At 36.5% G+C, this 25,304-nt stretch overlaps 1 protein-coding gene across 5 annotated transcripts in view; it reads left to right on the top strand.

Annotated features, from left to right (window-relative positions):
* The window catches only part of CAMSAP2 (calmodulin regulated spectrin associated protein family member 2), a 111,112-nt gene that overhangs the window by 56,701 nt on the left and 29,107 nt on the right, over positions 1–25,304 (top strand). For 3 of the 5 annotated variants that reach the window (XM_032288666.1, XM_032288668.1, XM_032288670.1), the window contains 3 exons: positions 3,386–3,547; positions 11,456–11,539; positions 23,606–23,638. In XM_032288666.1, the coding sequence (XP_032144557.1) occupies positions 3,386–3,547; positions 11,456–11,539; positions 23,606–23,638 (279 nt within the window). The remainder of the gene's footprint in view (positions 1–3,385; positions 3,548–11,455; positions 11,540–23,605; positions 23,639–25,304) is intronic. The other 2 variants (XM_032288667.1, XM_032288669.1) reach the window with 1 other exon arrangement.

Genomic DNA, 25,304 nt, shown 5'->3' on the forward strand with positions numbered 1-25,304 from the left:
AAAGAACACACACACACTAAAATGGAAGTGTTCTTAAAGTGAGTGAATATCATGTAGAAATTACCATAGCACAATAGTAGAATTTTTCAGAAATTTGTCTTTTAAATTTAGGAAATTAATTAGTGAAATGAGCTTTGTTCTGAAAATGTATTACTAATTGTACTTAGTGTTTATTATCCCAGTTCTTGAAGTAAACTATAGATTTTATTTCTGTTTTTTTACATACTATAACAAGGTAATTTCTAAGTTTTTCTTTTATTCGTTCATTTTCCCTTTCTGGGGTGGGTGTGTGTGTGTGTGTGTGTGTGTGTCTGTCTGTCTGTCTGTCTGTGGTATTCAAATATTATTATGGTATGATATTCTGCTTTTCTTGTTTCTGTTCTGTTCCCTTCTGTTTCTGTTCTGTTTCCTTCCTTTTTCATATTTTTGTTTATATATAAAAAACATTATTATAGGATAGTATTTTTTCACTCAATTTTATATTGTACATATTTCCCTTATTGTTAAATAGTTTAATATATCATAAATTACTCATTTTGATTGGATACTGTTTTCTTTTTGTTGTATAATATAATAATGGTTATTTTTATCCATACAACTTTTTTCTCCTCATGTATTTGTAAAACAAATTGCCAAAAGGAGTCTTAAGAGTACATGAATGATTTTGTGGTTCTTGAAATACTTTCCCACATTTTTATCCAAAAGCATTGTGCTTTTTAATGCTATGAAACACAAATTTACTAATGCTATTAAATACGAATTTACTTTCACCCATAAAACACTGTCTAGGAGCCAAAGTGAAAAAGACAGGATCCCTGCTCTCCAGGGCTGGAGTGTAATAGAGAGGATGCATATAGATGCATGACTAAAGAGAAAGGCAGCGCCATTGTGAGTCTGAAGAGGAACTGGGACAGTTAGACAATAGCAGCGTAGAAAATACATCTTAAGAGGAGATAGAATATGAAAATATGGTTTAAATTCGAAATAATTATTGATGCTAATTTTTCTGTCTTGTGTGTTATGTTTGTATTTCTGAAACATATTGTTTTACTTTGTAACAAAATGACCTAACTCCTGCCAACTGCATGATATGGTAGAAAGAGCACACAGGTTTGAACAAATTGCTTAATTTTCTAAACTTCAGTTTCTGCACATGTAAAATATGAAGGATACTTGCTTTAGAGAGTTTTGAGGATTATAGAAACTGTATTTTATCTGTTTTCTCAGCCTTATTTTTAAAAATATTTGAAATGAAAGAGCTAATATATTAATAAAGTATTTAGTACAGTATATGGCACATAAGTTAGACTTAGTAAGAAGGAGCCACCATTGGTTTTTTGATTGCCAGTGTTAAGCATTCTGCTTCATACAAAGCATCAGCTTTCCTGTAAATACTGCTAAGTTTTCTAGAGGCTGGAACCGCACCTCCTAAAGGATCAGAATTCACTTCCTCAACCTCCAGAGTAAACCCAGCGTTTCAGTCTTTATGGTAACCAATAGGCTGGCTTTCCTTCCTTTCCTTTCATCAGCCCCTGCTAGTTGCCAGGTACCATGTTAGATGTAGGGAATAGGAAGATAACTGAGATAATGTCCTACACTGTCTACCTGGAGAGACAGAGTCACATGTCAGAGAAATCAGTGATTCTCAACCCTGGCTGCTCATTAGCATAACCTGGGGAAGCTGTTTAAAAATACCAGTGCTCATGCCATACTTTAGATAATTTAGAAGTTAATGCAAGCAGAAACAATATGAGTGAGTCTTTTGATTGGAAAGAGAATTGGAAAAAGCTTCACAATTAGAGTAACATTCAAACCAGTGACAAAACTTTGTATTGTTAAGAGGACAAAAAGCCAGGGCACAAAAGCTTGAAAACTGGTAGCTGATTGGAGAAGGAAATGGTAGATTATAAGGACAGACTAACAAGTACAAACCAGCTAATAAGAAAGAAACTTTACCTCTGTTAAGGAGTTCAGACCTCATTATGTAGAAAATGAGGTAGACTTTATGAGAGAATGATAGATGCAGTCTCTGATTTGGAAAAAAAAAAAAAAAAACATCTAGCCACTAGTTTATAACATTGTCAAAAAAAATTCTAGATGGAATTAAAGTTACAGAAAAAATAGTGGATAATATTTCTATATTTTGGGGTTCGAGAATACCTTTATAAACATGTTATCAACTCTAAAGCCATAAAGGAGAACATTGAGATTAACAGATTTTACCAAGTAAACATGTAAAACTCTGCAACAAAAGGTACTCTAAAGTTGAAAGTCTAGAAACAAACTAGGGGAAAGTATTTGCCACCTAAATGACAGAAGGCTAAAGTACCTAATATATAATGAGTTCTTACAAATCAATGAAGAATAGGCAAAAGATTTGAGCAGGTAGCTTTCCAAAGAAGAAATACAAATGGTTGCTAAAGCACATAAAAGTATGCTTATCTTCAGGAATAAGCAGGATTGTAAAGTCAAACAAGAGTGGGATCTTTTAAACTTTCATGTTGATACAGATTTTTAAAAGTGAATAATATCTAATGTCAAAAATTTGTAGAAACAGGCAGTCTGATAACATTGTTGGTGGATGATAAGTTGGTGTTACCTTTCTAGAGAGTAGATTAATGGTTATCTATCAAAACTTAAACTGTGGTTGTCCTTGGAACCAGTAGCCACAACTAAGAATTATCCCTGGTGAAATACAATGTTGTAACATTGTTTGTAATGCCAAACAGTGTAAATGTATACATACTTGATAGGCATTAAACTTTTTTGTAGGAATATATACTAGACTGAAGAAACTGCTGGGGGAGGGGCACTTTATATACTTCTGTAATGTTTGGGATTTTTTTAGAACCATCTATAGCAGTTTTTGTGTGTCCTAGATGAATTAGATGAGGAAGAAGTTGGAGGCAGGAAAATCAGTTAAAGAACTTTTTTTGCCTTGTTGAGGTGTGAGAAGTATTTTGGTCTGAATTGGAACTGTGACAGACTGAGGAAGAGGGAAGATTTGAAAGATATAGAATCTATAAACTTTTACTATGTGAGTGGGAAGAATGAGGAAAGACCATCAAAGGTGGTTTTGAAGTTGGTAAGTTGTATTGCTGAGTAAGCAACTATAATATTAAAAAAATAGGAAAAACAGAAAAAGAAGCATTTTTGGAGCCAAAGATAATGAGTATCATAAATATAGATCCTCAATAAGTATTTGAATAATAAATTAGTTTGGGTCAGTTAGCAAATCTTTAGCATGCACAATTTATGCTTTCTTATTAAGGCTTCTGTGGTTTTTCTGCTGCTTGTTAACAGATGTCATTAACATTTCAAAATACATAAACAGCAATTTCTAATTATAATTTTAAAACTATTTTTTCTTGTTTTATATTTTCAGAGTGCACATTTGGCCATGATAGATACCCTTATGATGGCTTACACGGTAGAAATGGTCAGTATAGAAAAAGTAATTGCATGTGCTCAACAGTATTCAGCTTTTTTTCAAGCCACGGATCTGCCCTATGATATCGAGGATGCTGTCACGTACTGGATAAACAAGGTAGGATTATACTCACTTGAGTAAATTGCATCTCATAGCCAGAAAACATGAAATTCTAAATTGTACATTGTCATTTCATTACTCTTTGTTTTAAATCAATGTGCAAACTTAGTTGAAAATATATTAAAATTTTTTAATTTAAAAAAGCTTAAATGATGAAAATAGATTTCTATATACTCAGCAATATTTATAATTACTCTTTTTTTTTTTTTGAGATGGAGTCTCACTCTGTCAGGCTGGAGTGAAGTGGTGAGATCTTGGCTCACTGCAACCTTCACCTTTCAGGTTCAAGCAATCCTCATGCCTTGGCCTCCCAAGTAGCTGGGATTACAGACATTTGCCACCACCTCAGCTAATTTTTGTATTTTTAGTAGAGACAGGGTTTTGCCATGTTGGTCAGGCTGGTCTCAAACTCCTGGCCTCAAGGGATCCGCTCACCTCGGTTTCCCAAAATGCTGGGATTATAAGCGTGAGCCATGGCCCCCTGCTAATATTTATAATTACCCTTATTGATTAATCTAGTTCATACCAGATAGTGACAAAATTCAGAACACTCCTAATAGTGAACTATACAGTGGGTACTCAGTAAATACTTTTTGAATTCATTTCAAGAATGAAATAATTTTCTTTCATTCCAATTAGAGGATTCCTAGGTTTGCTTGACCAATTTGCACTAGATCGAATTGATTGTGGATTCCTCTTCTTGGAAATTTTTATGGAAGTGTGATTTGTGCTTTGAAGATGCTTAAATTGTCAGCTTATCACTCCCTTTGCCAATTTGAGTAGTTAATTTGTCTTGATCCACTTTCACTTACAATTGTCACCCAAGAGAAAATTAAACCTTATTTGAAGACAAGCACTAAACAGATTTAAAAGAAGTTATATCTCCATGTATCCTTTCTTGAAAGCTTGCATGAAGCTTGTAATAAAAAGCTAAATGTAAACACCACTATTACAGCTATCTTCATTATCCATAATATCAGTATCATTGTAGAAGGACGGTTTAATACTTTGCTGCTCTGCAGTTCCTTTATTTCTTCATCTCTAGTAGTCTTTTCCGCACTCCTTCTCAGCTATAGAGAATCACAGTCTCATTCTAGACCTGTTCATCTTGAGAAACTATGCAACCTTCACATCTCATTACAGACTTCCCATTCTTGAACAATTTCTCCTATCCTCCTAGCTCACTTGCTTTAAATATTAATTTTTAAAATGTTCAACCTCATTATGACTTCCAAACCATTGAGCCTATTAATTTCTCACAATTTTACTGGACTTCATATCTGTCCATCTTGAACTTAGATTTTTATAAGTACTGTCAGTTCTTAATGTTTCCCCTTCCCTCCCTGTTACTCATTTGGTAACAGCTCAGATGGTTTAGCTCAGTTGCCCATTTTATTTCTAATCTGCACTTGCAGAGGCAAATATTGCTGGAGAAATTTCCACAAGGAAGTTGGTTTCACTTTAAGTTCATAAGCACAAACTTGACATAGACACTCAGCCACTCACTGCTAGTCCAACAAATGTGGCCCTAAGTTTGCTTTCCCACGCTTCATGACAACTATTTTACCCATTTTCCTCTAATTCTCAGACCTTCTGTAACCCTTTCCCTACTACTGTCAGCTAAATTTGCCTTTTCTTTTCTTGAGATCTTTAGGTGGGAATTGTCTTGTTTTTATACTGGCAAATCTGTAAACAGTTTTGCATCAGCACTCACTGCCTTTCTTTTGTCCTACTCTTAGATTGGAGAATTTCCCCCCTCACATCAAATGTGACCCTTTTTCATGGTCATTCATTCTCTGCTTCAGTTCTTACATTTTAATGTACATAAGAATCACCTGGTATATTAGTCCATTTTCTTCTTATACCTGAAACTGGGTGATTTATAACAAAAATGGATTTATTTCTTATAGCTATAGAGGCTAAACAATTCCAGGTCAAGAGGACACTGGTGAGAGCCTTCTTGCTAAGTGGGGACTCTGCAGAGTCGTGAGGCAGCACAGGGCATCCTGTGGCTGAGCATATTAGCTGAGGTCTGTCTTCCCCGTCTTATAAAGCTGCTAGTGATAGCCTGTTAATGCATTAATATGTGAATTGGGTCTGCTCTCATAACCCAATCACCTCTTAAAGGTCCCACCTTTCAATACTGCCACAGGTAAGATTAAGTTTCAACATGAATTTCGGGGGGGGGGGTGCAAATATTAAAACCATAGAACCTGGGCACATGTTAAGATGCCTGATCTGAATGAGGGATCTAGGGTGGAGCTGGAGAGTCTGCATTTCTAACAAGCTCCAGATGATACTAATGCTGCTGGTCTGGGACCACACTGTTATTCGTTCACTCCCACATTGTCTGACTCTTGCTTCCTACTGTATCATTCTCATAAGAATACAGACTTGGGCTGGGCGTAGTGCCTCATGCCTGTAATCCCAGCACTTTGGGAGGTCAAGGCAGGCGGATCATCTAGGGTCAACAGTTCAAGACTAGCCTGGCCAACATGGTGAAACCCTGTCTCTACTAAAAATACAAAAATTAGCTGGATGTGGTGGCAGGCGCCTATAATCCCAGCTACCCAGGAGGCTGAGATAGGAGAATTGCTTGAAGCTGGGAGGCAAAGCTTGCAGTGAGCCGAGATCGTGCCACTGCACTTCAGCCTGGGCAATGGAGCGAGACTCTGTTTCCAAAAAAAAAAAAAAAAAGAATACAGACTTGGACGCCAGGTGCAGTGACTCATGCCTGTAATCCCAGCACTTGGGAGGCTGAGGCGGGTGGATCACCTGAGGTCAGGAGTCCAAGACCAGCCTGACCAACATGGCGAAACTGTGTCTCTACTAAAAACACAAATATTAGCCGGGCATGGTGGCACACAGCTGTGGTCCCAGCTACTTGGGAGGCTGAGACAGAAGAATCACTTGAACCCAGGAGGTGGAGGTTGTAGTGATTCGAGATTGCACCACTGCACTCCAGCCTGGGCAATAAGCAAGACTCCGTCTCAAAAAGAAAAAAAAACAAACAAACAAATCAGACTTGCTCTAGTGTCTTCCATTCTAAGAAACAAAACTTCCCCATCCAAATACAACCCTATTTCTCCATACAACAGAGCTTCTCAAAAGTTGTTTGCTATTTCTTTAGCCTACTCTCATCTCTCTGCCATACCCATTCCTACCCTGAAATTGTTCCTGAGTTGGTCAGAAAGGCAAATCCAATCAATATTTTTTCTGTCCTTAAACATATTCGTTACTTCTAAAGCATGAACCACCCTCCTGAAGTTTCAGTGGAAAACCCAAGGTGTTTACCAAGCCTTCATTACTTGGTGGGATTTGAACACCAAACTCTGTCTCCCCTGTAGTGGCAGTTTCTTTGGCTTCTCAGTAGTTGTCTTCTCCCTGCACTTCTTAGAATCTTTCCTATACATGCACAGTCCAGGGTGCAGCCAAGAATGCAGATTTTGGGCCTCCCCCATTACCTTTCCTAGAATATTCCTTCTCAATATCCAGCTACTCTAGCAGTGCCAGATTTCTCCCTTGATTCCTCCTGCCATCCACCCTACAGTTTTTCCTTGAGTTCTAGTCACAGTGCACTGTTAAAGTGGGGGTAAGGCCATGTAAACATGGATTTCACACAGTGTGTTTCTTTCTTTCTGAAGTTGAATTCTTTCTTGCTTCTGCTTGCTCTTGGTTGCTCACCATTACCTTCAACAGATGCTTTATATATTTTGTCCAGAGTTTATCAACTCTCTCTCTGCAGGGCTTAGTGTGATGCATGCTATTCCACTGTTACCAGAACCAGAATTCTAGAAGTATCTTTTTACAGTGCAGCTTGGATCATGTCATTCCTTTGCTCAGAACTCTTCAGTGGCTTCACTTTACCCTTAAAATGAAACATAAAATGTATCATGGTTTGCAAGGTACTACCTAATCTGACCCTGTGTACTCCATACGAGGCACATGGCCACTGTTCCCCTTTCTCACCTCTGAGCCATTGAACGTGATTCCTATTCCTGGGTAGCTCAGCTCCCAGCTTTCTGCATGGCTTAGTGCGTCTGCTTCCATCAGCTTGGTAGCACTTTTTCCTGACAACCTTATCTAAATGGAGTGCTCTCTCAACATTAGTTTTCTATACTCTAACAATCTACTTTTTTTCTTTTATAGCACTTTTCAGACTTTCTATCATTTAATTTTTAAAGATCTGTCTTCCCAACTAGAACAGTCTGTATGAGGATAGGTACAATGAACTTTTTATGTCCAGTGCCTATGATGACCTTTTTTCTCTTCAGTTCTAGTGTCTAGACTAGAACAGTGTTTGGCGAAGAGATGATATTTAATAAACACTGACTAAATTAATAAAGAGAAGAGATTGTTTCAGCCATCGAATTAAGTTAGGCACTTTAGAACTTTGGAAATCTCAGAATTAAGGAAATCATGTAACTAGGAATGTTCAGCACCATTTTGCAGTCATAGCCACCTCATTCCATTTTCAAATTAGGTTTAAAACAATTTGATTCAACCTGAACTGCAGTATATTTTTTCCCTTGCTCCACTCTACCAGCCCCAGCGTTATTTTTTATTCTCGCATTATGACTCCACCCTTGCCTCTCAGATTTAGTACATATTTTCTCCTTCTGGCTCTTGTTTTGGCTCATCCTAACCCAGTTGCCTTTTTTCCTGGATAGTGCATCCACAAGTATAAAAAAACCTACCAAAGACAAATGGCAGTAACATGGCTAAAACAATTATCAGCATAGTGGCTACAATGAATTTAAACTTAAAAACGGAAAAGCAAAATCAGAGAACATAAGATTATATTGAATGACTGAATCATGCAGAGGTACACAAAATTTATGATTATATTAACCTTATATTATTTGGCTCTACCTCTGTTTCAGATCTCATTTTGTAACTTCTTTGGGTTCACTGTGTCATTCTATTACTTAAACATGGCAAGTATTTTTCCTACCACAGGGCTTTTGCTTATGTTTTTCATTTACTCTTTGGAATGTTGTTCCCTCTACTTTTTCTGTAGCCAGCTTGTTCTCTTTAAGATCTCAGCTTAAAGTCACTTCTTTTTTTTTTCTTCTGTTCTGAGGCGAATGAATTGAACCAAAAAAGTTACTTCTTAAAGAAACTGTCTTAGTCAGTTTGGGTTGCTATAACAAAATGCCTTAGCCTAGGTAGTTTATAAGCAACAGAAATTCATTGCTGGTAGTTCTGAAAGTTGGGAATTCCCAGATCAAGGTGCTAGCAGATTCAGTTTTTGGTGAGGACTTGCTGTCTGCTTCAGAATGGCAGCTTCTTGCTGTGTCCTCACATGTCCTTCTTGCTGAAAGACCACTGTGCTCTTTCAGTTGCCTTTATAAAGGAACCAACCCCATACACCAGGGCAGATCCTCATGACTTAATCATGCCCTGAAAGGCTCCACCTCTTTTTTTTTTTTTTTTTTTTTTTTTGAGACAGTTTTTTGCTCTTGTTGCCCAGTCTGGAATGCAGTGACGCAATCTCAGCTCACTACAACCTCTACCTCCCAGATTCAAGCGATTGTCCTGCCTCAGCCTCCCAAATAGCTGGGATTACAGGCACATGCCACCACGCCTGACTAATTTTTGTATTTTTAGTAGAAAGGGGGTTTCACCATGTTAGCCAGGCTGGTCTTGACCTCCTGACCTCAGATGATCTGCCTACCTTAGCCTCCCAAAGTGCTGGGGTTACAGGCAAGAGCCACCTCGCCTGGCCACCACCTGTTAATATTAACACATTGGGGATTAAGTTTTAAATATGAACTTGTAGAGGGCAAACCTTTAGACCAAAGCAAAGGCCTTGTCTGGTAAAACCATCTTTTCTAAAATAGATCTTCCTGCTCCCATTATTTTCTACTCACATTTTAATTAATTTCTAGCATTTACCAGTGGTTTTTGTTGTTGTTGTTCATCTCCCCTGTTTCATGAGGACAGGAATCATTTTGGCTTTGTACTCCATTGTATGGTTAGCTTCTTAATACAGTATCTGGCACATAACAGTAAATATCTGTTGAATGTGTAATAAATGAGTGGTGTTTTAAAATGTTAATTTGTGACCACTTTGCTTTTTGGACACATTCAGATAAAAATTTATTTAAAAATGAAGATATTTTTTCAGTGGGGAAAAAAAATAAAAACAAGGATATTTCCAAACTGGCAGATCAATTATGACTTTCTGACAATGAATTAGGAAGTATTTGCTTTTTAACTTAAAAAAGAGAATGAGGCTGGGTGTGGTGGCTCATGCCTGTAATCTCAACAATTTGGGAGGCTGGGGCAGGTGGATCACTTGAGTCCAGGAGTTTAAGGCCAACCTGGGAAACAAGGTGAAACCCTGTCTCTACCAAGACAAAGCAAAACAAAATAAACAAAAAAAGAAGAATTAGCCAGGTATGGTGGTGCAGACCTGTGGTCCCAGCTATTCGAGAAGCTGAGACGGGAGGATTGCTTGAGCCCAAGAGGCAGAGGTTGTAGCAAGCCGAGATCAGACCACTGTACTCCAGCCTGGGTGACAGAGCAAGACCGTGTCTCCATAAAAAAGAGGCAGGTGGGTGGTGGTGCGGGAAATGAAAATACTACAAAACAAACAAATAGAAAACATTATAAACTTTCCCAGGATTTGGTCCTGTCTTCCTCCTTTCTCCCAGTAGGTAAAGAGACCAAAATGCTTAAAGATACATGGATTTTATAAAACTGCTTTTAACACATATATTATCATGATAGAAAATATGGGGCCAGGCGCAGTGTCTCATGCCTGTAATCCCAGCACTTTGGGAGGCTGAGGTGAGAGGATCACCTGAGGTCTGGAGTCCGAGACAATCCTGGCCAACATGGTGAAACCTCATCTCTAACTAAAAATATTTTAAAAAGTTAGCCAGTCATGGTGGTGGGCAACTGTAATCCTAGCTACTCAGGAGGCTGAGGCAGGAGAATTGCTTGAACCCAGGAGTCAGAGGTTGCAGTGAGCCAACATGGTGCCACTGCACTCCAGCCTGGGTGACAGAGTAAGACTATGGCTAAAAAAAAAAAAAAAAAAAAAGAAAATATGAATGATTTTGTCAACATGTCAGACAAAAACTACAATCTTCCTGTCAGGAACACCTGACATGCTTGATAAATAGAAAAGTATACTGCAGAGCTGAGATTACAGGAAGAAAAGGGAATTACCAGATGCTAGAAAAAAGTAGGAACTGAAAGTTTTGGTGGCTAATGGCATTAATATTTTCTACAGTGCCATGATTAATTTTATTTATTGATTGTTACTAGAGTGACCTTAAAATCATTAACTCAAAACCCAAAATTATCTCAAGTCTTCTCAATAAATAATTTATGCTCCCTGTAGACTGTTTTAACTATTTCTGAATTATGGACTGTTTGAATAATCTGATGAGAGATAAATTAGGCTCTCTCCCCAAAAAGTTATGCCAACATTCTGCACGTGTTTTAACTGGCAATATGACTGCCTTAAATACCCCCATGATCATGGACATGTCTGAAATCACACCTTGAGAACTTGATTCACAATGTTATTTATTGATAATAAAAACATTAATTTTAGGGGAAATAATTAGAACTAGTAAATAGTAGTTCTAAAATAGATTGCAAAATTTTTACTTGATATTATTTTGTTTCCTAAGCATTGAAACTGACATTACTGAGTACCTTTTTTTCCCTAGCACTCCAACAATTCCTGACATATAGTAGATGGGCAACAACTATCTGGTAAATTAATGAATTCTAGAATATCAAATGTGCACCCATAAACTATTTTTTTCTGGTTGTGAAACTGAAATTTTCTTTGAGTGAGACTGATATTTGACATCAGGACTTCTGACGTGTTATTTTATTGTTATATTTGAATACAAATTCAAATTGATATTTTTATATTTTAAGGTAAATGAACATTTGAAAGACATAATGGAACAAGAACAAAAATTGAAAGAACATCACACAGTTGAAGCTCCAGGAGGTCAAAAGGTATATATGAGACTATATATATGTTCACATACTTGTGTTATTTTGTAAAATGTTAATAGTTGTGTTTATTAAATTATTTCTTAGTGGTGTTAACTGTACCCTAGAAAGCCATGCTGTAAACACTAAGTAAATAGAAGTAGAAATGAAGGTTGATTGGATGACGAGGTTTGTAAAAAAAATTATTAATGACTAGAACTCAAGTTCCGAGGTTCTTTAGTCAAAAATAACAGTTTTTCTTTCTTTAATAAAATGTATAAAACAACAAGAAAACAATTTTAAATGTTCAGCCTTTATAATGGCTTGCAGCAAGACCAACATTTGACCAACATTTAAAACAATATTCCCCGAATTTTGCCTGGTGCAGTGGCTCACGCCTGTAATCCCAACACTTTGGGAGGCCCAGGCTGTTGAATCACGAGGTCAGGAGTGAGTTTGAGACCAGCCTGACCAACATGGTGAAACCCCATCTCCACTAAAAATACAAAAATTAGCCAGGTATGGTGGTGTGCACCTGTAATTCCAGCTACTTAGGAGGCGGAGGCAAGAGAATCGCTTGAACTCTCGGCAGAGGCTGCAGTGAGCCGAGATTGCGCCACTGCACTCCAGCCTGGGCGACAGAGCGAGACTCTGTCTCAAAAAAAAAACAAAAAAAAACAACACATATATATATTATGTGTCAAAGAAAAACATACATGTATATATGTTTTTACATATATAAAAATATATATTATATATTATATTTTAATATATCATATATAATTACATATTTATATGTATAATTTTATATAAAATATATACTTACAATTTCAAAATGTACAGTATGGTTATTCTGTGATGAAAGAAGAAACATTAACATGGATTTATTCTTTAAAAATTTTCAAACAGACTTTTAGAGTTTTCTTCTCCGAAAACTCAGTTGTGTGTTTGTCATAGGTTAAGACCAAAAGTGTATTTTCTACAATATAGTATATCGTATGTCTTTTAAAATGTATTGTAATTGGAGCCCTTTAAACATGTTGTATAGTATTAGAATTGAGGTAGTAGAAATTGTAATAATTCAGAAGCCTTATTCTCCATTTGGATTAAAGTTTCTTCATTATTACACAGTACTTCTGTTATTTTGGTTGTATTCTTATTCTGTTAGTCACTGATATCTCCATAAAAAGAGAAAGAAGGAAAAAGGGAAGAAAAAGGGAAGCTGTTCTGTCTCTTATCAACTTTACAATAGAAAAATCTTGTGGAGAACCACCTACAATTTTGTCTTAATTTGATGTTTTGGGATCACAATGCTTTCCCCCATCTAGGTTACTGACTGGCTCCTGAAAATACGATTTGTGCTTAATCCTTCATCCTAACTTTGTTGAGGTCCTTTCCGCTAAAGGTGGATGGGAATGGAATTCTCTTTTCCTGTCCCCTAGATTGTGGTCATTTTCATGCTCCTGCCAATTTCTGTCCTTGCCTCTTCCCTGTTACGCCCCCTAGTCTTTTCTTGTCACCTTCCTTCCCTGTCTCTTTTTCATACCATAGGAGCTGAAACGTTTGCCTTGGAGGATACGTACAATCCTGCCCCTCAATTTTGCTCCTTGCTTTTGTCGGTAATAAGGTTGAGGTGGCATAATTCTAAGTTATAAGACTAATGAAATTTCTCTATAGAAATCTCATTTATTATATATGATGGTTAAATGCTGTCGTATTGCATACATATTGTGAACCAAATGGGGATTTTATATGATAACAGAGGGCCCAATAAACATTTATTTAATGAGAAAAATGCCATTTGTATTTCAAACAACTAAATAAAGTGATCTTGAAGAAAAAACAAACTATGTGGAATGTAGACACTACTTGTATTACATGGCTTTTACTTTTTCACGGCACTTAGCTCCATGCAGTTGCACATAATAACTGTACAACCAGCTTTTGTTCAATTTGTGACGGTGAATAAATGATTGTGTGAATTATTTTTAAATATTTGAATTAGTATACGTTTTTAGTTTAGCACATACATAGCATTTACCCATTAATTTTCAAATGAATTTTATCCTTTTTTCCCCATTGTTTTTTGAAAATTGTATCATTGTGAAAATAAGGGTTAATTTCACATAATCTTACTGTAGGTTCAGATGTCATCATTATGAAGAAACACATTATCACAGGATAAACTAGGAAAAGGAATCTTGCTCTGTTACCCAACAGTGGGATTTTTGGCGTTTGAACTATATACTTGGTTTAGCTGGAAATATTATCATTCCATTCTTGATTTTTAATTCTATAAAAGCAAAATTCATACTCCTTTTCTTCTTTTACAAATGAGAGAGAAAATAACTTTCTTTTTCTTATTACTATGCAGTTGGTAAGAAGTTGTGACTCTTTCCATCTACTTCAGCCAGGTTTTCTAGCAGGAGCCTAGCCCTGTTGTCTGTTGCTTGTCCAGCTATAGACAGAGTCCATGGTATTGGATAATAAAGTATCTTACCCTTTGTCCTTACCTAACTACTCTTAACTCAGATGTCCAATAGAATTTGTTTTATGAAATATCTTTTTATAACTATACTATTGGTAAAATATGTGCACATGTTAAAGAATACTTTCACTATATATTATTAGGGTTAAACTGAAATGAAAGATTTCAAAGTTATTTCTTTAGGATATTAGATCCTCTGGTGATGTATTTCTACTCATTGGATATTAGATCCTCTGATGATGTATTTCTAATCATTAGATTGGTTGGTGTCCTAAGAGAAAGGCATTTTAAATAATGTCATGTCCTGGGAAAATATTTTGTTTAAACAGTTTACTAACGTTATTTTCTCTTTTTTTCCCAAGTTGTTCATTTTGCTTCTGATACTCCTTTTGACTGTAAATTAGGGTGTCCAATTAAATTTGAATGCCAGAGAAACAGCAGATAATTTTTTTAATAAGTTGCACAGTTATCTTGTATTGTGTGAGCATCTTGTATTTATTTGCTAAATCTGGAAACTGTACTTGAAAGATTTCTGAAGTTTATAGCCAAGATGACATTAAGTCCAACATTCATTCCTTTGAAGAATTTATATAAAGTACTATGGTAAAATGAATATTGCATATAAAGACAGAGTAGTTCTGCCACTAAATAGTTTCATGACCTTTACAAAGGCACTTGACCTCTCTGGGCCTTGTTTTTTTTTGTTGTTGTTTTAATCTGTAAAAATTAAAAGATTGTATTAAATGGTTTCTAAAATCTGTAATTTAAAAAGATGCTCAGTTTTTCCCTTCTCAGTATATTAAACATGAGACAAAAACAAAAGGTTGGCAAAAATAGTAAATAGTTATAGACTTTTCTGTATGTGTATTACATACAAATGTATATTACTAGTACATTTATGATAACTATTTGCATGAAAGATCTAGGAATGCCTTCTACAGGATGTGGACTTTAACAGGGCCTTAGTAGATTTCATGGTACTATGTCATAGGGAACAATATAAGCAGAAACACTACGTTGAAAGTGAAGCCACATGTGGGACTTACTGAGCAGACAAATTTGGCAGGATCAGTTTTGAAAGAGCTATGAATTAATGAGTTTGTATTCTAATACAAACTATGTAGAGAGTGAAGTTTAATGTTTCTAAACATTTTTTTTTTTTGAAACGGAAGCTCGCTCTGTCACCCAGGCTGGAGGGCAGTGGCATGATCTCGGCTCACTGCAACCTCAGCCTCCTGGGTTCAAGCAATTCTCATGCCTCAGCCTCCCCAGTAGCTGGAATTACAGGCATGCACCACCATACCTGGCTAATTTTTTTTTTTTTTTTTTTTTTGTATTTTTAGTGGAAATGGAGTTTCTCCATGTTGGCCAGGTTGGTCTTAATCTCCCAACCTCAGGCGATCTGCCCGCTTTGGCCACTCAAAGTGCTGGGGTTGTTAAGTGTGAGACACCACCCCAGCCAATGTTTCTCAAAGTATTAAAGATACATATTTACTCAGTGTGGCATTTGCTACTTTTTAAAAATAAATATTTGTGAGGTATTTTACACGGGAGTAAGAATTAGATGAAGGAACTACCTTTGGAGAAAAGATATCCACAGAGCTCTAATTGCTCTTCACTTTAAGGTGTATCTCAATACAGGCTACACTTTCCCCCTGTGGGAGAGCAGGTAAACGCTTATACCTCTTTGCCTGATTATTCAGCCCTTATGTATTTCTCCCTCGACTAAAATTCCTTAGCAATTAAAAACTATAACCCACTTTTTTCTCCCTCAAATCCTGTTTCTTCAAATAGTACTATTTAAGAGGACTCTGAAGTAAAATACATTTGGGAAATGCTGTCTAGTCTCTGCCCCTTTAAGAATGTCACCATCCATTTTAGTACATTAAAGGCCCAGCCAAGGAGACTGTCTAGCCATTTCCAAACAATTTTGATCTTTGAACTGTTTTATGAATGACTTTTACTAGCATCCCATAGAATTAGTGTTCTTCAGTGCATACTGTAGAAAACAATAATTTGTAACCTATAGCTTTGTACTTGTCTATTTAATATGTATATAAATTTATAAAACACTTAATGTTCAAATATAGCACATCATTCTCAGATACATCGTTTCATTTGACTCTTAGATTTACCTTGATTTTATACCATTATTTTAGTTAACAAACTGTGAAGATATGGCCTGCCTAAATTAGATAATTTTTGTTTTGAATCCTACCCCTTAAGATTCTGTTTTATAATTATAAATCTATCCATATGTAGGCTTGTTTTTGTTTCCTTTTTGGAGACAGGGTCTCCCTCTGTTGCCCAGGCTGGAATGAAGTAGCAAGATCATGGCTCCCTACAGCCTCGATCTCCAGGCTCAAGCAATCCTCCCACCTTAGCCTCCCAACTGCTTGGGACTACAGGCATGTGCCACCATGCCCACCTAATTTTTTTTACTTTTTGTAGAGTCAAGGTCTCACCATGTTGCCTATGCTGGTCTCGAACTCCTGAGCTCAAGCAATCCACCTGCCTTGGCCTCCCAAAGTGCTGGGATTACAGGCTTCTGTGGTCAGTGCTAATTCATTTCTTTTTTTTTTTTTTTTTTTTTTTTTTTTTTAAATCTTCTTCATATGAATAGGGATGGGGTTTCGCCATGTTGGGCAGGCTGGTCTCAGAACTCCTCCAGCGATCCGCCCACTTCAGCCTCCCTACGTGCTGGGATTACAGGCGTGAGCTACTGCACCTGGGCTTTTTTTAAATCCCTATTATCAACATATCTTTTCTCTTTCATAATAATTTACTTACCCTTACAGGAAACACAACAATCTAGAGTATGTCCCTGTTCTATTATTAACTCATGTAGTATAGTGAAGAGGACTTGTCATTTTAAACGTTTTTTTGAATTCAGAGATGGTACCATTGTTTTAATCTTTACGTAAGAGTGTGATAGCCATTAGAGTTCTCAAACAGTTTTATAAATTAATAGTCTTATGCATTTGGACACAAAACCCTATAAAGACTTGGATTGGTATAGATCTAATATAACTTTTAAGGAACTTTTATTTTATTTTGAAATAATTTCAGCCTTACAAAAAATTGCAAGAATAGTAAAAAGAATTCTTGAACTCTGTATTCAGATTCATCAGTTTTCAGCAGTTTGCCACATTTCCTTTACCATTCTGTCTCCCTTTCTGTCTCTCTCTACACACACACACACAAACACACACACACACACACACGTAAATTGTTCTACCACATTTGAAAGAAGGTTGCATGTATCATGTTCCTTTACCCCTTAATACTTCAATGTATATTTCCTAAACACAAGGCAATTCACTTCCGTAACGGTAGTACAGGTAATTAAATGTCAGTATAATACTTTATGTCCCCATTTTATCATTAACTTATTTAGTTGTCATATCCCTAGTCTTCTTTAAACTGAAGCAGCTCTTTAGCTTTTCTTTTCTTTGTGGCCTTGATATTTTTGGAGAATTAATTTTTGGCCAATTTAATAGACTGTTTCTTAATTTGGCTTTTTCTAATATTTCCTCATTATTAGATGAAGGTTGTGCTTTTCAGGCTGGAATACTATGTAAATTGTGTCCTTATCACAATGCGATATCCAGAGGCACATGATAGCTGTTTGCCCCTGCTAGATAATGTTCACTTTGATGAGTTGATTAAGATATGCTCTGGTTTCTTGTCTACATGGTTATCAGTAGTCCCCTAGTCCCCTTTTATCCTCAGAGAATATGTTCCAAGACTACCAATGCATACCTGAGACCTCAGATAGTACTGAACTCTGTCAACACTGTGTTTTCCTGTACAGTAGTGGGCAGGTAGCATATACAGCATGGAATGCTGGACAGAGGTGTGATTCCCTTCCCAGGCTGGATGGAAGAGGACAGCATGAGGTTTCGTCACACTACTCAGAACAGCATGCAATTTAGAACTTATGAGTTGTTTATTTCTGGAATCTCTGATTCACATTTTTAGACCATGACTGAGTAACTACAGATAGCAAAATTATGGGTAAGGGGGGATAGATATATTGTGTCTCCTTTTATAATAGGTAATTTGAGTTACTCTAACACTGTAAATAGTCTGTCTTGAAAGTTTCCACTCATCCTAGATTTAGAATTCATTGATTGTGCCTATCTGAATTAACGTACTATGATTGTCACAAATTTATAATTTTCTAATTCTTTCATTTATTCCATGTTTATTAGTTAGCATTCTGTTATAAGCAAGTTTGTCCTCTTCTACCTATCCACCTGAATGAGCTAATGGTTTTTTATTATATGTGATGAGTTATAATCAGTTTTTATCCATATGTATTTACTTTTTAAATTATGGAATTATTTTAGATTTACAGGAAAGTTTCAAAGATAGTACAGCTTCACCCAGTTTTCTCCAGTGTTAACATGTTACATAATTAGAGCCCATTTGTGAACAGTAAGAAAGTAACATTGGTACATTATTATTGAGTACACTTACAGACTTTTTTTAGATTCTCCAGTTTCCCACTAATGTCTTTTTTGAGTATTTGTCAGGTGTTTTGTAGTGTTCCTTAATTTGGGTTTGTCTGATGTTTCTCATGATTAGGCTGGAGTTACAGGTTTTTTGAGAAGACTACCAGAGATGTCATATATCACATCATATATTGTGTGAGGAGGTACATGATAAGAACATGATTTATCACTAGTGATATTAACATTGGTTAAGATACATCTCTTGGTTAAGACAGTGTTTGTCAGTTTTCTTCATTATAAATTTACTGGTTTTCTCTTCTTATTTTTGGAAGTGGGTCACGAAGTCCATCCTGCATTCTAAAGAAGGGAAAGTAAGCTCACACCCTGAAAGGGAGAATGCCTGCATATACTATTAAGGATTCTTCTATTAGGAAGATTTGTGTCTTCCTCATTTATTTTTTACATTCAATCATTTATTTATATCAATATGGCCTCATGTATTCTTATTAATATTTTGTACTTGGGTTATTATCAAATACTGCGTTATTTATTTTGTTGCTCAAAAGTTCACAGCATCAGCCATTGAGAGCTTTTTTGGGTTGGGTTTGGTATCTCTTGGATATGCCCCAATCCTTTGTTTTTTGAGCACTTCCTTACTTTCTGGCACTACAGGGTGCTCCAGGCTCATCTTGTTCTTTCTTTGACCTAAAATTAGCTGTTTATTTATTTTGATGCTCAAATGGTGTCAGATTTGACCAACACCTTCAGACTGACTCCTGTGCTTTTGATATGCCCCCATTCATCCGTCTCTTTTTACTTTGTGTTGCTTTTTTTTTTTTTTTTTTTTGCCCCTCTTAATTTCTGGCTCAACAAGATATTTCATATTCATTTTGTAGTTTCCTTGCCATGGTCCTAAAAATCAGCCACTTCTTCAAGAAGTCTTAATTCTTTTTGATGGAACACAGTATTTAGCAACTGTAAAATCTGGGCACTAAGTGGCTCATTAATACAGGAATATCATTACTTCTAGGCCCTATATATCAGTAGACAGAGTTCAGAAATAAAATTTTAAAAATACACAAACATAAGTTAATATATAAACCTCCAATTCCAATCAAACTCCACAGAGTTCTTCCTTGCTTCCCGTCTTCCATATGGGACTCCCCCTTCCACAGTGAGAACTCAGGCTTCCAACAGTATTAATATATTTTACTTATTTGCTCAATCCTACAATACATATAAAATAGTTTCAGAATTGCTATACTCTTACCAATATGAAAAATAACCTACTGGCCGGGCATGGTGGCTCACCCCTGTAATCCCAGCACTTTGGGAGGCCAAGGCGGGTGGATCACTTGAGGTCCTTGGATCACTGAGGTCAGAAGTTTGAGACCAGCCTAGCCAACATGGTGAAACCCCATCTGTACCAAAAATACAAAAACTAGCCAGGTGTGATGGCACATGCCTATAATCCCATCTACTTGGGAGGCTGAGGCAGGAGAATTGCTTGAACCTGGAAGTCGAAGCATGCAGTGAGCTGAGATGATGCCACTGCACTCCAGCCTGGGTGACAGAGCGAGACTCTGTCTCAAAAAAAAATAAAATAAAATAAAAATAAACCTACTAAGAAGAGTTTAAAATTTGTTTGCAGTTCTTTTTTTTTTAGACGAATAGTATATAGTCAAAGTACCATGTCTTACGTTGTTTCCCTCTGCCCCCACCTTCACTGTGGTTATATTATTCCTTTGAAATACATTTGTGTTAATTGGTTTCTGTATTCATTCCATTTTAGTGATCTTTTTTGACCCCATCCTTCTGTTTTTTGAATATGTAGAACATTGACATAATTCCAAAAGTCAGAACTATATAAATGGCATACTCAGGGAAGCATCAGTGCCTCCCCTATCTCTTCGACCCCTTGCCTACTCCACATGCACTCCTGCCAGCCCTTCTAAATGGACAAGGCACATAGGTGCATGTTTGTTTCTTCTCCTTTCTGACACAAAACGTATTCATTATTTTGCACTTCTTTGCTCTTTTCAATAATGGCATATCTTGGAAATCACTCTATATAGTCCCTAGAGATCATCATTCTTTCCTTTTTTTTTTTTTTTGAGATGGAGTCTTGCTCTGTCACCCAGGCTGGTGTGCAGTGACATGATCTCGGCTCACTGCAACCTCTGCCTCCAGGATTCAAGCGATTCTTCTACCTCAGCCTCCTGAGTAGCTGGGACTACAAGTGAGTGCCACCAAGCCCGGCTCATTTTTGTATTTTTTTGTAGGGGTTTCACCCCGTTGGCCAGGCTGGTCTTGAACTCCTGACCTCGTGATCCACCCACCTAGGCCTCCCAAAGTGCTGGGATTACAGGCATGAGCCATCGCGCTGGCCTATCATTATTTCTTAAAGCAGCGTAGTGCTCCCTTGCGTATATGTGCCGTAGTTTCTTCAACCATATACCTATGTGTAGGCATTTAAGTAGTTTCCAGTATCTTGCAATTGCAAATTGTGCTACACAGAATAATGTTATAAGTGTCCTTTTGTATTTTTGGATATGTATTTTCAAGGTAAATTTCCTAGAAGTTGGATTGCTAGATTGAAGGGTAAATGCATACTCTGTGTACTTTTGTTAGATATTGACAAAATCCCCTCCAAAAGAGTTTGTACCATTTTACATTCCATCAGTGATTCTGTACAACTTTTGGACCTGTAACAGTTAATAGATTAACTCTAATGGCCAGGTGTGGTGGCTCACACTTGTAATCTCAGCACTTTGGGAGGCCGATGCAGGAGGATCACTTGAGGTCAGGAATTCAAGACCAACCTGGCCAACATGGTGAAAACCACGTCTCTACCAAAAAATATAAAAATTAGCCAAGTATAGTGGTGCATGCCTGCTGTTCCAGCTACCCGGGAGGCTGCGGTGGGAGAATCGCTTGAATCTGGGAGACGGAGGTTGCAGTGAGCTGAGATTGCACCACTGCCTTCCAGCCTGGGTGACAGAGGGAGACTCTTTAAAAAAAAAAAAAAAAAAAAAAAAAAAAGATTAACAAGATAACAAGTCATGCAGTGACAAGTCACAGCCATGATTAACTCCCAACTTCTTGAGGTCTCCAATAAAGACCACACCAAACCAGTATCTTCCTGGAATGGCCTGAGAGCACCTAGAGGTAGTTCAGGAATTATCCTACCTTTCCAGAATGTTGTAGATACCCAGAGGAAGACATGAACTATTTGGAGGGTATTAATGGCAGGTCCTAAAACAACTAGCCAAAATTTAGGATCAGCCAAATTATTATATTTGTATGACAATTGAAAAGAGTACTTGAAATTAGAACTATTCTAGAAAATCTGGACTGCCTAGGTTGACCCCCTTGTCAGTGGAAACTTAATAAAAGCTTTTTCACCTGTTATCCATGGTTTTTAAAAAAACATTTGTTTCTTGCCTGGTGGTCCTGGTAAAAAGGAAAAAGAGGGGGGAAAAATCCTTTGTCCTTCTGATTATTTACATCTTAAAACAGGATTTGATGTTGCAGTTTGCCTAATTCTTCCCTGAAAACCGAAAGGATAGTTGCTGATCACTTCAGAAATGGAGTTATTCTTCAGCAAGGAACTTACGCTATGTATTTGAACTTTTTGAAGCATAAGTATATAAGTATGCATAGTATAAATATTTATTTGTTCTTTTAGTACATTTACTTTTTAAAAATTTCCTTCAAACAGCCACTCTGTAGGCTTCCGTTTTCCCCTAAGAGGATTGCTGTTACCAATTTAGATCAATGGCGGGGCAAGAGAAAGGCCAGAGCAGTCTGAATTAGTAAAAAAATTAAAAATCCAATTATTGCGTATTTTACAAGAAATACAGAATAACTTGAACCATTAGAGACTCCTTTGTACACCTGCTGTTAGGGAGAGTCCACAATGATTTCTTGTTATCACCAGTTTCTATTTAATGGGTTCTTCTAGTCCAGAAAACAAAAAAATCCCTGTCTTTTAAAATTTCCGTTACAAATTAGAAACCCTGGCACGTTTTCAGTGGCTTCCTGCTCTTTGGTCCTCCTCTTGTACTTTCTGTGGCTATTGTAACTGCAGCTGCCAAAAATGTCCAGTTAAATGGGAGATTTAAATACATGCTACAAAATTACTGAGGCTGTTCTTCCTGTTGCTATAAGAAAAATTTTATGCTGTATATAGGAAACTGGTATATTTCTGATTCTTCAAGTGACATTTTTCTACTTCTTAAAGTTCTTGAAAATACTTTATTCATGTTTTTCTAAATAATCTTATTTTTCTGTTAATGTATACAGGAAAAACTTTTTACATAAAAATTTTGAGTGCGAATTTTAACTCAGATCCTATTTACTTTGGTTCACTTCAACAAATATTTAGTCAGAGCTAGAAATTGTTTTAGCAGATACAAAGGTAAACAATCACAACTTATTAATTCATGTTATCTGAAATTATGGGTTTATTATATTCGCTTTTTTGAAGAAGAAAATTAGGGTCTTTGGGACAGCCCTAGATGGTAAACTTAATAGCATTTGTGTTCTGTTTATGTGAGTAGTTCCTTGCTTAACTGGTAACAATTGCCAAATAGTTTTTTTTTCTATTAATTAAAAGAAACTTTTTATATAGTGAAAGAAATGATAATCTTGATATATTCTACTATATTATTCTTTGCTTTATACTTGTTTTTATTGAAATTATCTTTCTACTTTGCCTTTTGGGGGAGAATATTGCTTTATCAGTTACAGTCTACTAATACCTAAGAACTAGATTGCAAACCTAGCTGTAGAATCATTTTACTTCCCTTTTGTGACATAGATTTATTTTTTAATATGATATATGATTCCAAAACTCAGAAATAAAATTTTTGCTGCTAAAGTATACAGTATATATTCTCGCTATCCTAAACTGAATATCTGTATGGGGAGAGGAGAGATACAGGAGAAGATGGTGGTCTTTATCATTAGCAACCTATATATTTTAACTAAACTATTAACATATGAAATGTCAAGAGAACTATAAACTTGGAACTCCACTATCAAAAGCTTTACTATAATTTGTTAATTGAAGATAATTCTGATGAATTTTCCCCTTACCTTTTGCTTTCCCCTTTTTCCCCTCCCCCGCTGCTTCCTCTGAAGTCTCCTTCCAAATGGTTTTGGAAACTGGTTCCAGTAAGTTGGCTCAGCTACTTCAGTTTGCTCTCTGGAATTGTAATTGTAGAGTGGTATTGTTTGTCTTGCTGGTAAAGTTGTTTATGTAACTCTGTTAGTCACTGAATAGAGATTGGATTTTAAGGTATTTTGTCAGGTACTACGGAAAGATAAAAGATGTAGCCAAGGTTTAGAAATTCTAAAAATAATTTAAAGGGTAAACATGCTATTGCTAACCTTGTCAGTATTCACAGACTATCAGTAAGTAGGAAAAAAAAAAAAACTTACGGGTCTAGCTTCTCATTAATTTAAATAATTTTAGTAAATATGAATTTGAATTGCGAGTATAAATTGTCTGGATTTAAAATCATCTTTGTGGGCTGGGTGTGGTGGCTCATGCCTGTAATCCCAGCATTTTGGGAGGCTGAGGCAAGCAGATCACCTGAGGTCAGGAGTTCGAGACCAACCTGGCCAACGTGGCGAAACCCCGTCTCTACTAAAAATACAAAAATTAGCTGGGTGTAGGGGCAAGCGCTTGTAATCCCAGCTACTCAGGAGGCTGAGGCAGGAGAATGATTTGAACCCGGGTTACAGTGAGCCAAGATTGCACCATTGCACTCTAGCCTGGGAGACAAGAGTGAGATTTCGTCTCAAAAATAAATAAATAAATAAAATAAAATAAAATAAAATAAATAAATAAATAAAAATCATCTTTGTGGCCAGGTGTGGTGGTCCACGCCTGTAATCCCAGCACTTTGAGAGGCCAAGGTGGGAGGATTGCCTGAGCCCAGGAGTTTGAGACCATCCTGAACAACATATTGAAACCCCATCTCTATTTTTTAAAATTATCTTTTTGACAGAATTGTTTCCTTTTCAGGTTGAATTGTAGATGACACTTCACTTTTTATGTGATTTAAAAAGCAGAAGGTTTTCTGTGACCTCACCAGTAGTGGACCAAAACCATATTCTGATTTGACTTAAGTTAAGATTGATCTTTCAGATTTAAATATGGGGATGGGTGTGTTAAACCACTTAAGAACTATTTTACACCCTCAAGAATAAAACTCTGATTTAGAAATATACCATAATAGCCAGATGCGGTGGCTCACACACATAATCCCACACTTTGAGGGGCCCAGACAGGGGCAGATCCCTTGAGCCGAGAAGTTTGAGACCAGCCTAGGCAACTTGGCAAAACCTCATCTCTACAAAAAATACAAAAACTAGGCAAGCATAGTGGTGTACACTTGTGGTTCCAGCTACTGAAGAGACTGAGATGGGAGAATCAACTAAGTTCAGGAGGTCGACGCTGTAGTGAGCCATGATTGTGCCACTGCATTCCAGCCTAGGTGATAGAGTGAGATGCTGTTTCTTTAAAAAAAAAAAAAAAAGAAAGAAATATACCATAATGTTGAAATATAAAAATATAGGGTATTCCATCTAAATGCCAAACTTCTAAGTTTGCAGAAAGAAAAGGCGTGTTTCCATGCAGTGAGTTTATAAAGCATATATAAAAGTCTCTTTCATGAATTGCAGATGAACCTTCTGAGAGTTGCACATAATCTCAAGATTTAAAGTTGGTTTGCCTAATATATCTTCTAGAATATAATCTTTAGGAAAACGTTTTGGCATGCCATTCATAATTCTCTGATTATCTAAACCATAGATACTTATGGCTAATGTCATA

The sequence above is a fragment of the Sapajus apella genome, unplaced genomic scaffold (genome assembly GCF_009761245.1).
Source record: "Sapajus apella isolate SASKATOON/1434 unplaced genomic scaffold, GSC_monkey_1.0 scaffold22, whole genome shotgun sequence".
Lineage (NCBI taxonomy): Eukaryota > Metazoa > Chordata > Mammalia > Primates > Cebidae > Sapajus > Sapajus apella.